The sequence below is a fragment of the Choloepus didactylus genome, chromosome 6, assembly GCF_015220235.1.
Source record: "Choloepus didactylus isolate mChoDid1 chromosome 6, mChoDid1.pri, whole genome shotgun sequence".
NCBI lineage: Eukaryota > Metazoa > Chordata > Mammalia > Pilosa > Megalonychidae > Choloepus > Choloepus didactylus.
Window position 1 is genome coordinate 10581636 of NC_051312.1, and position 15439 is coordinate 10597074.

Sequence of the window (15439 nt, forward strand, 5' to 3'; positions counted from 1 at the left end):
TATTAAGACCACCATTTTCTTCAATACGTTTTGTGACTAAGCATGTAAACAATCTATGCATGCTCAATAATTAAGTCAGCTTTAATTACATCATCTGGGGCCGTTGTGCTCATTAACCTAAAACCTGTCCATCTTTTGATATTATAAAACTATCAAAATTACTGCAGTTCAAAGAGAGATTTTGGGCCCACAGGCGATCTGCTCTCCTGCTTCTCACCTAGCAATAAAACTCTCTCTTTGAATTAAAAAGAAAAAAAAAAAAAACCACGGCTGCTGGGTTATAGTTCAACAATTTCATGTATTTCCTTCTGGATATTCTAATATACTACAAACCTCATTACTTTTTGAGTTCTTTCTGTGTCACAGATATTAGCTCTTTATCTGTCATACGTGTGGCAAATGTTTTTTCCTGATCTATAGTTTTCTGTGGACTTTCACCAAAGTTTTATCTTTTTGATAATCAAGTATCATTTTTATTTTATCTTTTTTAAAAAATCTTTTCCTTATGGTTTCCAAGTTTCCTGTCTTCATAAAGTCTCTCAACTTCTATAGTGTCCTTAATTGTATTCTACATGTTTGGTCGTTGTTTGTATTGAAAACTCTACACCACTTAACTAAATCATCTCCTCATTCTCTTTGTTGTGTTTCTACCTCTATCTGGAGCAATCTATTTCCGGACTCTACTACGTTCCACTAATACGCCTTTCCTACAGCAACTTCATATTGTTTTCATTCCCGTGTTTATAAACCATGTTTACAATCTGGAAAGGCAAGTTGCTCCTCACTATTTTAAGAAGTTTTCCACTATCTTCATAGTTATTCTTCTATATAATTTTTTGATGATGTGATCAAATCCCCTCCCCCCCCCGTTGGGATTCTGGTGAAAAAGCGTTATATTCGTAAATTAATTTTAGAATCGACAGTTTTACAGTGTCTTCCAGCTAAGATTATACGTTCTACCGTCGGCTCAGATATTGTTTTAAACCTTTCGATGAGACTTAAAATTGTTTTTTTCCACTTATTTTTTTTTAATCTTTTTACCAACGGCTCCAGCTTTCGGGCATGCGCCGGCCCCGCCTCCTCCTGCCGCACGGTTCCCGGTTACCATAGGAATCCAGGCGTGACGCCACCTAGGGCATCCGGGCCAGGCCCCCGGGTTGACCGCAAAAGGATGGGGGGGCGGAAGCGGCTCTGGCTTCTACGCCTGCGCATGTCGCCCCACCCCTCCACCCCCAGCCTTTCCGCTCACCCCCACACCCCCGCTGGACCCCGCCGCGACCTGTCGTCCAATCCAGGCGAAACTGCTCCCTGGGGGAGGGGAGAATAACAGGAATCAAACAACCGACAGCCAATCCTACGGCGGCGCTACGACGCAACCTAAATTGATTGACTCAATCGAGCTCAGCCAATGAGGGAGCGCGTCACGCCTGCGTCATAGAGCTGACCCCACCCCGCACCTTCCCTTCTGGACTCCGAGCTCAGTTCGCGCAGTAACAAACGAAGTGTGCGCTGCGGCACCTCCCGCTCACCAGGCTCCGCCGCCATTTCCTTTCTTGGCCTAACGGTTCGACCAATCCCAGCGCACATCGAGCGGGGCTAGGGTTCCGCCAATCGGGGGCCGCCGATCGCAAGCCCTGGCCTCGGCCCGGGCCAATCAAGGCCCCAGCCCCATCGCCACCGCGGCGCCCTCTCTCCTCCCTCTTTGTGCGTCTCGCGCCGCCGTCGTCGCCTGCCCGCCTGCTCGCCCGCCGCGTGAGAGGACGGGCTCCGCGGCAGCGCAGTCGGGTTCCCTCCCCTCGGGAGATTCGCGAAGAAGCCGCCGCCGCCGAGGAACAGCAGCCGCCGGCGCCGGTCCCCGGGGGCGCCATGGCGACCGGAGCGAACGCCACGCCGCTGGGTAAGCTGCCCTCATCTGGCCTGCCTTCCCTTCCAGGGCCCAACGGGGGCTTCGAGCCGGGGCCGCCGCTTGTCACCGGGCCTGGGGCGGGACTGCCGGGATCCGGGCCGCTGCCGCCGTCCGTGGGGTCGAGGGGGGCCCTGACGGCGGCCTTCCTTTTCGCGGAGCTGCCGCCTCCGCCGCCGCCTCCCGGCTCTTCGTGCCCGCCGCCGCCACCCCCTCCTCCGCCGCTCTACCAGCGCGTGTCGCCACCGCTGCCGCCACCCGAGCCGCTGCGTCAGGAACAGCAGCCCGGCCCGGCCGGCGGGGGAGGAGGTGAGTCGGGCCGTGAGAGCGCGAGAGGCGTCGCGCGGACGGGCCCAGCCGGCGGAGGGGCGCGCGGCGGAGACGGAGGCTGTACGCGACGGGGACGCGCACGCGCAGACCCGGGCGGAGGCGCTGCATGGCGCGCGCGGCCTGGTTCTTCAGGCCTGAAGCGCGCACGCGCGTTGGGGGAGGAGACGGGGTGGCTGAGGTGGGGGAAGAGGTCTGCTGCGCGCAGGCGCAATGTGGTGGCTGGACTCAGCGCAACTTTAAATACTAGAAGATCTTGTTGTAGGGGAGCTGTGGTGAGACGGTCTGGGTGCTGGGTATGGAGGTCAGGCGGGCGTGGAATGGCCACCTGACAACGGGGAACGTTCCCTTCCCTGTCTTAGAAGTTGGGTGCATTAATGTAAGTAGTCTGAAAGGGAGGGAAATGACAAGCTCAGTCTCTGTTTCTACAGTAAGGCACTTTTTAGTACGGAGGACGAAAGGGTTTGTGAGTCTTGAGGAGTTGGATGGGCCCGTTCTTTTTTTGACCCTATTTATTTTTTTGGCGGGGGGGATATCTTCCGGTCTACTCTGCCTTAGCTCTTTATTTCCTAACCTCCGTTTATTTGCCCCAGAGCCTTTCTCAGTCCGACTGTCTCCCCCTTACTGTTGTTTTAAAGGGTCTTCTGTAGGGGCCTATGTCCCTTGGGGAATATAACAACTGTTATGTGGTGAATGTAGGAAGTTCCTGCCTTTGTGTGGGGAAAAGAGTTTGGCTGCTTTCTGTAGTGTGTTCTTTGTTGAACGTGTAATATATCCGTTAGACGTTCAAACTCTACAGGTCTGGGCCAGGAAAATTGAATGCTGATCTTGATTAAACTTTGGAAGGAAAAGATAATCTTGTTGAAGAATTGGGCTTTTTCTAGTGCCTCTTGATAGGTTGTGTTTTGGGTCCATTCAGAAAAAGAGATTGGTGAGGGTGGAGATGGGAGAAATCAGCGATTTTCCAATATTGCTTTAACAGGCTTTTCTGTAAGTCTTCACTCTACTTTTGGTTTTCCTTGGCTTCTAAGGGCTTCATGATAGATGTACTGTGTATCTAAGATTTGTTACCTTGTATGCACACTTTTCATTGTTTCTCTGGAGGAAAATTGTAAATGTGAAATGTTTGATTTTTCTGATCCAGGTCCTGGTACCCTTTTAGAAGCTATATATTTGCATCTGAAGTTTGAGGGTTATCATCCTTGCTATTTAAATTTTAGATTAAAGTTTCAGTTCCTTAGTCTGCCGAGATTTGTGTAATATTCTAAGTATCCTAAACTGCCTACTGGTAGTTACTTTGCTGGTTTATATTTGCATCTGATTTTATCTGCCTTTAGACTTCCCAAGTAAGAAGAGGAAGAGGAGCCGCTGGAACCAGGACACAATGGAACAGAAGACAGTGATCCCAGGAATGCCTACAGTTATCCCCCCTGGACTTACTCGGGAACAAGAAAGAGCTTATATAGGTAAATACACGTTCTGCATCCAAATGCGTTTTCAGACTGTTATTGTTTATTCAGAGCAATACTTCTTTTTGTGGAAAGCTTGAGGTTTTAAAGTTTTCTGTTTTGAGAAAGATATGGTCAGGTGTACTTTCAAGAATTTCACATAATCCATTAGTTTTTACTCAATGAGTCCTACATTTGCAGCTCCTTGTTTTGGTCTCTTCTTAACACCATTGTTCTCCATGAGTGCCAGGAAGGTTGAGGGCCCCACTTAGGGGTGAGAATAGTTCCCAGCCAGAACTCCCCCCCCCCATCCTTTTCAGTTGCTGTTCAGCTTCCTTGCCAGTTGATGAGGTGAGTGCCTTGTGCCTCTGGACACGGTCCCAGAGGTGAACACTGCAGGTACTGTAAATGCAAGTAACTTTTTCACAGCATGGCCTTTCACCATAATTTTATATTCCTCCCTTTCCCTAAAACATGGTCCTTTACTTTTTATAGGTACTTTCTGCGAGGGGCTAAAAAACCCAGTTTGAACAAAAAATGGTTCTGAAAGCGTGCTTACACTTCACCCATTTTTACCATTCTGTTGACTTTAACCTTCCCATCATCTTTTCTGGTGGTGTTTCTGGAGAGCTGTCTTAAAATGAAGGCTCTTGTATTAGTACTAAAGAACTCTGCTGGAAAAGGGATACTGCTTGAAAATGGAATGAGGTAATAGGATAAAAGGTCTTAACTGTTGGGAAATTTCAAGAATCAAGGATGGCTGTCCGCACTGGAATGGAAATTAATTTCAGAATTACTTTTTTTGCTACAAGGTTTTAACGCAAGTTTTACCTTTATATACTTGTGCAGCTGTCTCAAAAACATTTGATAAATATGATTTCCTACTAACCAAATAAACATCCTCTTTTGGAGGAACTTAAGGCAAAGGCCTTCTAGCCTATGAAACTGTGGCCTTCAGAAAGCTTTGAGGACAGCATGTTATTTTTTAGAATCTTAATTTCCTGTGTTTTTTAGACTGCTGAGAATTTTGAGGCGTTGGAATTGTGTATCTCCTTTTCACAGTGCTGCTAATATTTTTTTTTCCCCTCCGTTCCTATCTACTCCCACCCACCCATCTCCTGGGTCTTTTCAACATTTTGAAAATGCCTCCTAGTGGAGTGGCAATCCAAGAACACAAGCAGGCTTAGAAAATGGGAAAAACAAACTCATTATTCTTTATTCCCAGTTCTCTTCCTTAGGGCTAGTTAATACCCTGAGCTGTAAGGGCTGTTCAAAGCTATAAGCAAAGTAGATCTTCACTCCCTTAGAACCACAAAACAGTAGACATGTCATTAGCAGAGGGAATTGCCTTGGGGTTATTAGTGTGGGGGCTTTTTCCATAAGACCACGGAAGGTGGCATCCTTTTTGATTTACTCTGTAGTACCAGTTATATCTTCAAAACAGACCTCATAACCTCACAGTTCAAATAAGAGGACTGCCTTACCCCCATGGAAGATGACTTTTACCTTGTTGAGCTTAATGTTACATGCATGCAGAGTCAGAACTTTTCTGGCACCAAGGAGTCTGTCTGTGGAACTGTGTATCTTACTTTCTGTCTCCCATGGTACATACTGCCTTGTCCAGAACACCTCAGTACCTTCTCTTGATGTTGATGGCAGATTTATATTTCTTCAGAGCTTGATTGGCAGTGTGGTGTAGCCCTGTGGAATGTTTTTAGAAATAAAAGGCCATTTTAGGTTGAACGTTGCATTAATCCCATCTTGGGGCAAACTCAGTATTGACCCAACCTGGTAAGACTAGTCCTTATCAGTGATGCTTGTTCAAAACTCAGATACTACAAAGGTAAGAAGCAGGTGGTTTTTCAGCATGCTGAAGAAGGACAAGTCTGTCTCCACAGATCCTCTTGTCTCAGAAAACCAGCCATGTAACATTTTCCCAGATAACATTTACCCAGAGTCACTGGCAACTTTTATAAAACCCTCATCTCTCTTTTCATGAACAGCCTCAAATGTCAAGGTCTGAGGGTCACACAGTTTCTTTGACCCACACTTTGCATCCTCTATACCCCTATTTTCACTTCTCACATTAGTAGTAAGTTGTTTTTTTAAGACTTGCATCTTTGTGGTTACTTGTTTATGAAGATATTTCTTGATTTGTCATTTAACATTTGATTAAGCAGCATGTATTGGGAAACCCTTATTTTTAGGGGTCTGATTGCATGGAAAGTATATACAAACACGTATAAGGTATTGAAGTGGTTATTAAATGTTTTAGTTGTTTAAGAAAATTTAAGTCTGATGTTAACAAAAATGATGTTTGTTCAACTGATAATTTTTTCTTATCCCACGTTACTTGGGTCTCAATATTTTAATGAAGAAAAATAAACTTTTGCCCTCCGAGTAATCTGGTGGGAACGGGGTATCCGTGGTAACATCAATGCTGTTGGTTCTGGGTGCCAACTGTACAGCAAGCCTTGGTGGGGAGGGAAAGCCTTGCTTTGATGTTAGCATTAGTGAACAGTCTGTACTGCTAACCCCTCTTCCAACAAACTGTTTGCTTCCTTAAGTGATAACCATTTTGAAGTGAAAAACAAACAAACAAAAAAAAAAAAACAAAAAAAAACCTATAGATGTAAGTGGACTCCTGCCAGTAGATGGTTGGGAGTTTGCCTCAATGTGTTCACTGATCAATCGTCCCTTTCAAAGTCTCCGAGTTCTTCATGCTTGTTGTTGAGATTTGAGATGTTTTTTGGTAACATTGTCTTTTTTCCATCCTTTTTTTTTTCTTTCCTAACCTGGTTTCTTCCAGTGCAACTGCAGATAGAAGACCTGACTCGTAAACTGCGCACAGGAGACCTGGGCATCCCCCCTAACCCTGAGGACAGGTTGGGAAACAGTTTTAACCAACTGACAGTAACGCTTTTATCTTTTTTCAATACATTTTACTGGTGGCAACATACTGTGTCGGTTCAATAAAATCCTAATGAGACGACTGGTACTCTTTGACCATTCAGGGAACTAGGGTCTGACCAGCAATATTTGTTATCAGTTAACAGTTAGGGAATTGGAATGAAACTTATTTACTAGTAAAATTAAGTTACAGGAAAATGGACAACTGGTTTCCAATTGGTAAGCATGTAGATTTTAACCTGATTTACCCATCCATAGAGACAGTGAGGTGGCCCGTTAACCTACTCAGTACCTGCTTTGGCTGAAAGCCCAGGGTGTACACTTTTTTCACAGGTACACGATGCAGGGATAAAGAGTATTTTTGAGCATCACTGAACTTGAGCAGGCCAGAAACTCAGTCTGGTCAGTTCATTGCTGCATACTCCTGCTCACAGTTTTGAGATGGTTTTAAAAAGCAGATGAGATTTATAACCAGCTTCCTTCACTGCCAGTGAATTTTCAGCCTTGGCCATTGCCTGGGAGTGGTGGGAAGGGGCCAGGACATTCTCACTTGTTTTGAGATTGCAAGCAGCAAGCAGCCAACCCTAAATTACAGGGTTTTTTTTGTTGTTGTTAAGAGGTGTGTGGTCCTTAAACAGCCATGGTCATGTCCTTTCAGGGTACCATTTCTTTAACACCTCTGGAAAGTTGAAGAGAAATGAACTTTTTTAAAAAACGAAATGGATTTTTTAGTCTCAGTCTTTGAACAGCTTTGAACAGCTAACATCTGGTCGTTTCAGAGAAGGACGATAATCCACCTCCCACCCCCACCCCGAAATTTCTCCTGGTGCATGCAGCTTAGTTGAAAACACTGCCTTAAAAAGTGGTGTTTTGACCTTATTATCCAGTTAGTAGTACATTAAATTAGGAATATGATAAAGGGGCTTTAGAAGCCATTCATTGATGCATTTTTCTGCTGCTGCCTTTTGCCAGGAAAGAAACTTCCTTATTTCTCCATATGGTCCTCTAATTTTCTTACTAAATTTTATTAGTTTTTCACCTGTAGAGTTTGGAAGGTTGTGTAGTTTTTGTTTCACTTTTTGATTTGAAGGTTTTGGGGGAGGTTTTTGTGCAAAGAGATTTGCATTGTAGGTATGGACCACAACTGTTTAGTCCCTTTTGGGCTTTTTTCCCTTTCGTATGTCTACAGGTTACCAGGCAATTTCTCAAAAGGTTGAATTTTTAATTTTTAACAAACCTTTGCTTCCTAGAGAGCTGGGATTAGACTTTAGTTAATCTAACATGGTGCCTATTCAAGGTGAAGAAGTTGGCCAGCCTAATCTATATAGATTATTAGTTTTTGACTTTTACTTCCATGGTTTAGGAAGGGGTTAAATTGTTGTGAGACCTTTAAATGACCTGCTTTGTACCAGTAAAACTTGTTTTGATAATTGGCCAGAAATGCTTAATTCTAGACAGCTATGAGGTGGAAATTAGAAATGTCAAGCGTGTTAGAAATAAAAACCAGAGCAGTTTTCCTCTCTTGTAATCAGTTTGAAGGAGGCCCTAATGCCTGATTGGTTTGCTTTTGAGCCCAGGTTGGAGGAAAATGCATGAGTTGGTAACCTTAAGGTTATTTCTTAAGAAGGTGTACTCTCAAAATTAAGCCACTTTATGCTATTTTGATGTTGCTTAACTTGTACAGTTAAAAATGTTTTAAAATTTTTTGTAGATTTAAATGTATAAGATTTTAGTCTAATGAGCTGGGGTATGTTTGGATTTGTTTTGTTTTTTTCATTATTAATGAATTGTGCTAACAGTTTATACAAATGTTAGAAACGGAGGTGTCATTTAGCCGTCATTAGCCATGAACAAACCTGACCTTTTATTCCATCGTGTGTGTAACCTGGTATGAAATGGTTCCCTTTAGGCTGAAGACAGTGGGAGCAGCCGAGTTCACTCCTTGCTCTCCAACTAGGCAAGGTTCTCTCAACTAAACCAAGGGTATAGGAGTCTTAACTACTTTCAGGATGTTTTTTTAATAACCTGATCCACATGGTGTCTTCCCTTCTTGCAGCTGCTACTAAATTTTCATTCAGAATATCAAGCTATGGTCCTTTTTGTAATCTTAACAAGGAGTTCTAAGAGTGTAACTTCTCTTTTTTTATTACCGCAAAATCCAGCTGTGGTAAACTGACCATTTTATCATTACTATTTTTTACTTATAACAACAGCATTTTATTCATTAAAAATGAGAGAGAGAAAATCTGCTTTCTGGACTTGTAAACCATGGCGGAGAAGCAAGGTTTTCCCCTTGCTGTTTGCAGGTTCAGACCCTAGACAAGTATTTGACCAAATCTGCATTTGCACCCTCCCTTAGAGGCTGCTCTAGCATTTTAACGATTTTCTCTACCCAGACTCCCCAACCTTGAACAGCCAGAAAACAGGTTGACTCCTGGGTCTTGGACACAGCCAGCCAGGCCACTGAAGGAAAAGCAAAGACGAAGCCTTGAACCGTCTCTCTCCATTGTGGGGGCCAAATAGCTGCATTAGCCTTGAGTCCCGCTTGCATTGGGTTAAGGAGTTCATACTTATCATGTGTTAGAGGTACAGACACTCTTCTGATAGGGCATGAGCTCTCCAAGAGTTAACGTTTTACCTAAACTTGGGGTTTCTGTGGCTCATAGAGTTGAAATGTCTGTCAACAGTCTTTCAAATGAAAAAAAATCCACATTGGCAAGAAGACTCGAGGATGATACTCTCCTTGCCATTTTCAATCCAGAGATTTTTCCCCAAAAGGACAGTTTTTTTTTTTCCTCTCACCCACCTCCCCAAGTCCCCCGAATGCTAAGCCAGCTTCCATATCCCCATTCCACACGATCTTGAATGGCACACGTTATGGTCGGTTCCTCCAAAGAGTATTGTGTTAGGGACTGAGAGGCAAAAGGGCTGGGGAAGACTTATAGCCCATATGGGGATGAGAGAAAGTGGGGCGGGCAGAACAGTAATGGTGGTCTGTCTCCCACAGGTCCCCTTCCCCTGAGCCCATCTACAATAGTGAGGGGAAGCGGCTTAACACCCGTGAGTTCCGTACCCGCAAAAAGCTGGAAGAGGAGCGACATAACCTCATCACGGAAATGGTTGCACTCAACCCTGATTTCAAGCCACCTGCAGATTACAAGTAAGTAGAGAACTAGGACCTCAGGAAAGAGGACGCAGACAGGTTATGTGTGAGCTGATGGTACAATTTTGGTACTAAGTTCTCATCTCTTACCCTGAGTCACCCACAATTACAGTCACCAGGGCTTAATTCTAGAGAAGCTATTGGTTATTTTTGTTAACTCCCGGAAATTTGCAAAGGAGATGACAGTCTTTTCTTTCGTAGACCTCCAGCAACACGTGTGAGCGATAAAGTAATGATTCCACAAGATGAGTATCCAGAAATCAATTTCGTGGGGCTGCTAATTGGGCCCAGGTGAGTAATTGCTGTCCTATGAGATACAGAATCCCTAAGAACCTGTCAGATGTGTCCTATATTGTGCCTCGTTGGGTGTCAGTGGCTGGCTTTCCTATTTCTGGTAGGAGACTCACTTTGAGTTATCCCTTTCTATGAGAAAATCTCTAACTTCCCCACTTTACTGCGAAGTCACATCTACAGGATTGCTGTGTCTGACCTTAACTTAGAGATCACAGAGCTCTTGGTGGGAAGCCCCCAGTTTTCTGCACTTGTAGTTTTCCCCACCAGTGCCCATGCAGCCCGATCTCTGTCCCCTTGGGTGTGTGTACTTGCATACCAAGTGTAATAACTTGATCCTTTTGCCATTTGGTTTCTACTTCTGATAGAGGGAATACTCTGAAGAACATAGAGAAGGAATGCAACGCCAAGATTATGATTCGAGGGAAAGGGTCTGTGAAGGAAGGAAAGGTTGGACGCAAAGATGGGCAGATGTTACCAGGGGAGGATGAGCCACTTCATGCCCTGGTTACTGCCAATACCATGGAGAACGTCAAAAAGGCTGTAGAACAGGTGAGAGTCAGAAAGGAAACTGCTTACTAGAAATCTAGGTGGTGGCCCCAACACTTAGGTAACTGTCCACTGTGACTTCTCTAGATAAGAAATATCCTGAAGCAGGGCATCGAGACCCCTGAGGACCAGAATGATCTACGGAAGATGCAGCTTCGGGAGTTGGCTCGCTTGAATGGGACCCTTCGGGAAGACGATAACAGGTATGTGATGGGCTTGGGGTAAGGTACTGAGAGACCTGAGAAACCATGGAAGCAGAGAGATTAATGTCCATAGCCCTTGAGTTGACTTTTGTTTTTTTCCTTGCACCAGAATCTTAAGACCCTGGCAGAGCTCGGAGACCCGCAGCATTACCAACACCACAGTTTGTACCAAGTGTGGAGGGGCTGGCCACATCGCTTCTGATTGCAAATTCCAACGGTGAGAAGCTGGCAACTCTGGGTTTCCTGGTAGCACTTAGGTTGGTTGTGTATCTTATGGATGCAAAAGTAGTATACTCTGTGAGCGTGGTGTGTGCTGGTGTGATTTGAAGCCTAAGGTGGTGGGAAATGGTCTTGTTCAGAACCATCCACATTTTATTGCTCTTCTTGAGCCTAAGAAGACTAGAAGATTCTACTCTTGAGTGTAAAGGTTTTCATTGGGACTCAGTACTAAATTAGCTGTTTAAAATTGGTCCACGCAGTCTGCATTTTTCTCCTTTGGGTGGCAGATATATACATGGTTTTGTTAAGGGAGTTCTGGCAGTTGCTCAAATCTTCGATAGCTTTTCCTTCTCTCAGAAGGGGAATGTCAATTTTGGCAAAACTTGGTAGTCGGGAGCATGCGTGCTTTCCTGTTTGTGACTGGCTCTGGTCTGGTGCTCACTGTTCCCTCTTCTGCATCTTAGTCTTCTGTGGTCTCTGCAGGGGCAGAGATACTCCAGATATTCACAGCTGGGTCCCTGAGTACTGGGCTAAAGAGCTGACGAGGCTGAGCTATGCCCGTCAAGTCTCAGAGGAACAATCCGATTACTGGATTCCTCCACGTTTTCTAAATGTAAATGCTACAGAGTAAAAGTTTCCTTCTTAATTAATGATCTCTCACCCTCACCCCTGTGTCCTGCACCCCATCCTCAGGCCTGGTGACCCCCAGTCAGCTCAAGATAAAGCACGTATGGATAAAGAATATCTGTCCCTTATGGCTGAATTGGGTGAAGCGCCTGTCCCAGCGTCTGTGGGCTCCACTTCTGGGCCTGCCACCACACCCCTGGCCAGTGCACCTCGGCCTGCTGCTCCTGCAAACAACCCACCTCCACCGGTGAGTTTTGGGGGGCTGGTGCTTAGGGTCTGGCTTCCCATTCTTTCTCAAGAGACTGGGAGCTGTGGCCAGGTGCTTTGGGTGGGGCCGATTGTTGGGTGTGGCTGGCAACATTGTTCTTCCGGGAAGTCAGGCCTATTTGGGGACCTTTATTTGGGGGAGACCCCATCCTTGTGTTCTGGTCCATGGCATAGCCGAAAGAACAGTGTTGCCACCGGGGAGAGCAGGCAGGGATGTTGACAGGAAATGCTCTCACGTAGTCTCTCATGTCCACTACCCAGAGCCGCCCACCCTGGATGAATTCTGGCCCTTCGGAGAGTCGGCCCTACCACGGCATGCATGGAGGTGGTCCTGGTGGACCAGGAGGTGGCCCCCACAGCTTCCCACACCCGCTACCCAGCCTGACGGGGGGCCATGGTGGACATCCCATGCAGCACAATCCCAATGGACCCCCACCCCCTTGGATGCAGCCACCGCCACCGCCGATGAACCAGGGCCCCCATCCGCCTGGGCACCATGGCCCTCCTCCAATGGGTAAGTAAGTGTCAGACCAGAAACCTTGGGGTTTTGGGATGAGGAAGGGTTTTTATCGGGTTGCTGCGAGTTAAAAGATGCGGTCCAGGTGGCTAGGGAGTGCGGTAGGGTTCCCTGCCCTGAGCAAAAGGAGTGAGTTCTCAGGCACTTCTCTGGTAGAACAGTGTTGATTTCAAGCTGTGTGGCTGGAGAAGCTGGGGGGTGGGGGGTATCTTTTCCTGGCCAGTTCACATGTCCTGCTAAGTCCCTGCTCTTTCCTTCCATCAAGATCAGTACCTGGGAAGTACGCCTGTGGGCTCTGGGGTCTATCGCCTGCATCAAGGAAAAGGTAACGGAGCCCCCGCCTCTGCTTGCGCCGAGTCCTACCCAGGCCTGGGAGCAAGTGGGGACTCGGTGTCAAACCTTGCCCTGCCCCGAGGCCTCACCCTTGCCTCCACCCACCTGCAGGTATGATGCCGCCGCCGCCTATGGGCATGATGCCGCCACCGCCGCCGCCTCCCAGTGGGCAGCCCCCGCCCCCTCCCTCTGGTCCTCTGCCCCCATGGCAGCAGCAGCAGCAGCAGCCTCCGCCGCCCCCTCCGCCCAGCAGCAGTATGGCTTCCAGTACCCCCTTGCCATGGCAGCAAAGTGAGTGGAATATTCTGGGCTTGTGGGAGTGGGTGGGATGGGGGGTGTCACTGAGCACTGAGAGGGGCCACGGGGTGGGGTGGGGTGGGGCTGAGAGGGACTAGAGGACCTCAGCTCACATGGGCGAACCTTGGGATGAGACTTTGCTCTCTGCGGGTGGTGTCAGCAGAAACAGGCCTCTTGGCCCAGGTGGTCTCGGGGAGGAGAGCTGATGTTTGGTGTGGTTGTGTCTGGGGAGAGGTTCGCTGGGGGCTGGGAGGGGAGCCTGCTGTTATAGGTAGGGTTCAGAAGCCCAAGCTCTCAGGTTGAGTGCGCTGGGGGCTGGCCCAAGCCTTACGTACTTGGCCGGGGTGGGTTGGCGCACGTGTGCTCTGCGGAGAGGGATGTGATTGGGCTTGAGCGACTGCAGGGACGGAACCCGGCACTGGGAGAGAGCAGCTGTAGCCTTGAGGTTGAATGTGCCGTTCGGTGGTGGCGGCAGCTGGGCGGAGGGATCTCAGAGCCGGTTGTCGTGTCTGGTACCTTTCCCTGAGCCCTTCCCGGGCGTCGGTGACAAAGGGCTTACTCTGCTAAGCCCAGAGACCTCGAGGCTGACCCCAGGGTAGTCGTGCCCCCCCCCTCCACTCCCCATCCCCAGGACAAGCCCTGCCCGCCCGCCCCCCACCACCGTACCGCATGCCAAGCAAGGAGCAGGCGCCCCTCGCCCCCATCCCAAGGCAGCAGCCGCCGAGAGCCGCGGTGTGCTCCCCGCGCGTGTGACCTTGGGCTTCTTTACCACCCCAGATACGACGACTACCACCACGAGCGCTGGCACAGGGTCCATCCCGCCATGGCAACAGCAGCAGGCGGCTGCCGCAGCTTCTCCAGGAGCCCCTCAGATGCAAGGCAACCCCACTATGGTGCCCCTGCCCCCCGGGGTCCAGCCGCCTCTGCCGCCCGGGGCCCCTCCCCCTCCGCCGCCTCCGCCGCCTGGTTCCGCCGGCATGATGTATGCCCCGCCCCCCCCTCCTCCGCCTCCCATGGACCCTTCTAACTTTGTCACCATGATGGGCATGGGGGTGGCGGGCATGCCGCCCTTCGGGATGCCTCCAGCTCCCCCGCCGCCTCCACCACAGAACTAGACTCGGTGTTTTTTTTTGTTTTTTGTTTTTTTTGTGTTTTTTTTTTAAGAAAATATATATTATATAGAGAGAGAATTGGTCTCGTTTAAATACGCCGAACCTCACCATGTGGAGCCAGACATTGGGACGCACGCATGTGATTGTGTGTGCACGCATGTGTGTGTGTGCACGCACCAGGCTGGGCCAAGCGACCGAGGACTTGCTTGGGAATGGGCAGGTGGTAGTAGGGGCGCCAGCTTGGGCTCTTCTGGCGCCCCGTAGCATCGAGTGTCTTTGTTTTTCTCTCCTCACCCAACTCCCTTTGCCTCTCCCCAAATCGGGCCGCCAGGATCCCTCCCCGCGGCGGCGATGGCCCGAGCCATGAGAGTGAGGACTTTCCGCGCCCATTGGTGACCCTTCCAGGCAGACAGCCTCAGCAGCGCCCCTGGTGGACAGGATGGTTCGGCAAAGCAGCCTGAGTTATTTTTGTGGATGGAATCGGAACACGCTGGCTCCATATCGTGACATTTTTATTAATTTTTTTTTTCTTTTTCCTTTGTATTTCCTTGCTTTTTCTTTTCTTCAGACTCCGTCCAAGGAGATGCTCTCCCCGGTCTTCTGCTACAATTAGAGTCCTTTTCCTTCACTCCACTCCCCATTCTGCTCTTTCCAAGGAGAGGGGAGCAAATGGTTTTAGGCAGAGGCTTTGGGCATTACAATCGGGCCAGTGAGGAGGGGTGGGGGGCGTTCCTTTGGTTCTAAGTTTTTCAGGGTTCATAGCCACCCTCAAAAGACATTTATTTTTTTAGGTTGGGGTTTTATGTTTGTTGTCCTGGGCCTTGTGAAGCCACAGACGATGGGCTAGTCTCCAGGGTTCTGGGGTCCCCATCCATCCTGGGGCCCCTGTCAGCAGAAGGTGGGCTTTGCCCACCAGCCTGGAGTCCTTCCCGTGCTCCCTGACTACCAAAGCGGCCTCAGAAGTCCATTTGTTCCTCTCCTTCTGGAAGGCTTCCTTTTAAATTTTATTTTTGATTCCAAACATCTGAATGTTTTGCAGTGTCGAGGGGTTTAAGCCCCTTGTTCTTCTTCCGCTTTCTTCCCCCCACCCCTCCTCCATGGAGTGATGATGTTGACAATGATGTATGATGTGTGTTCTCTTCACTGGTTTATCTGCAGAAATTTCTCGGGGCTTTTTTCTGGCATATGATTTTAAACTGCATTAAAGGGGGGATGTGCCATTGAATAAAAGAGCAGTGTGGTTTTCTGGCTCGGTTTCCTTTTTTTTTTTTTT

General features: G+C 48.0%; 1 protein-coding gene across 9 annotated transcripts; it reads left to right on the forward strand.

The window, feature by feature from the left end:
* Positions 1-1489: 1489 nt before the first annotated feature.
* Positions 1490-15414, forward strand: SF1 (splicing factor 1). 9 transcript variants are annotated; one of them, XM_037838098.1, is made up of 14 exons: positions 1491-1897; positions 3568-3696; positions 6488-6563; positions 9596-9748; positions 9953-10042; positions 10411-10594; positions 10679-10794; positions 10904-11011; positions 11707-11887; positions 12148-12421; positions 12690-12749; positions 12869-13048; positions 13832-14020; positions 14431-15414. In XM_037838098.1, exons 1-14 carry the CDS (start codon positions 1867-1869, stop codon positions 14625-14627), a joined length of 1968 nt encoding a protein of 655 aa, XP_037694026.1. In that variant the 5' UTR covers positions 1491-1866; the 3' UTR covers positions 14628-15414. The 9 variants fall into 9 exon arrangements, with proteins under 9 accessions (XP_037694018.1, XP_037694026.1, XP_037694019.1 ...); XM_037838090.1 differs by having other exon boundaries at positions 1490-1897; positions 12169-12421; positions 13832-15414; XM_037838091.1 differs by having other exon boundaries at positions 12148-12425; positions 13832-15414.
* The last annotated feature ends 25 nt before the right edge of the window (positions 15415-15439 follow it).

Coding starts and splice junctions, on each gene's coding strand:
- SF1 (XM_037838098.1), top strand. CDS start 1,867: ATGGCGACCGGAGCGAACGCCACGCCGCTGG. Junction 10,043..10,410: donor GGGCTGCTAATTGGGCCCAG/GTGAGTAATTGC, acceptor TACTTCTGATAG/AGGGAATACTCTGAAGAACA. Junction 11,888..12,147: donor CAAACAACCCACCTCCACCG/GTGAGTTTTGGG, acceptor GCTCTCACGTAG/TCTCTCATGTCCACTACCCA.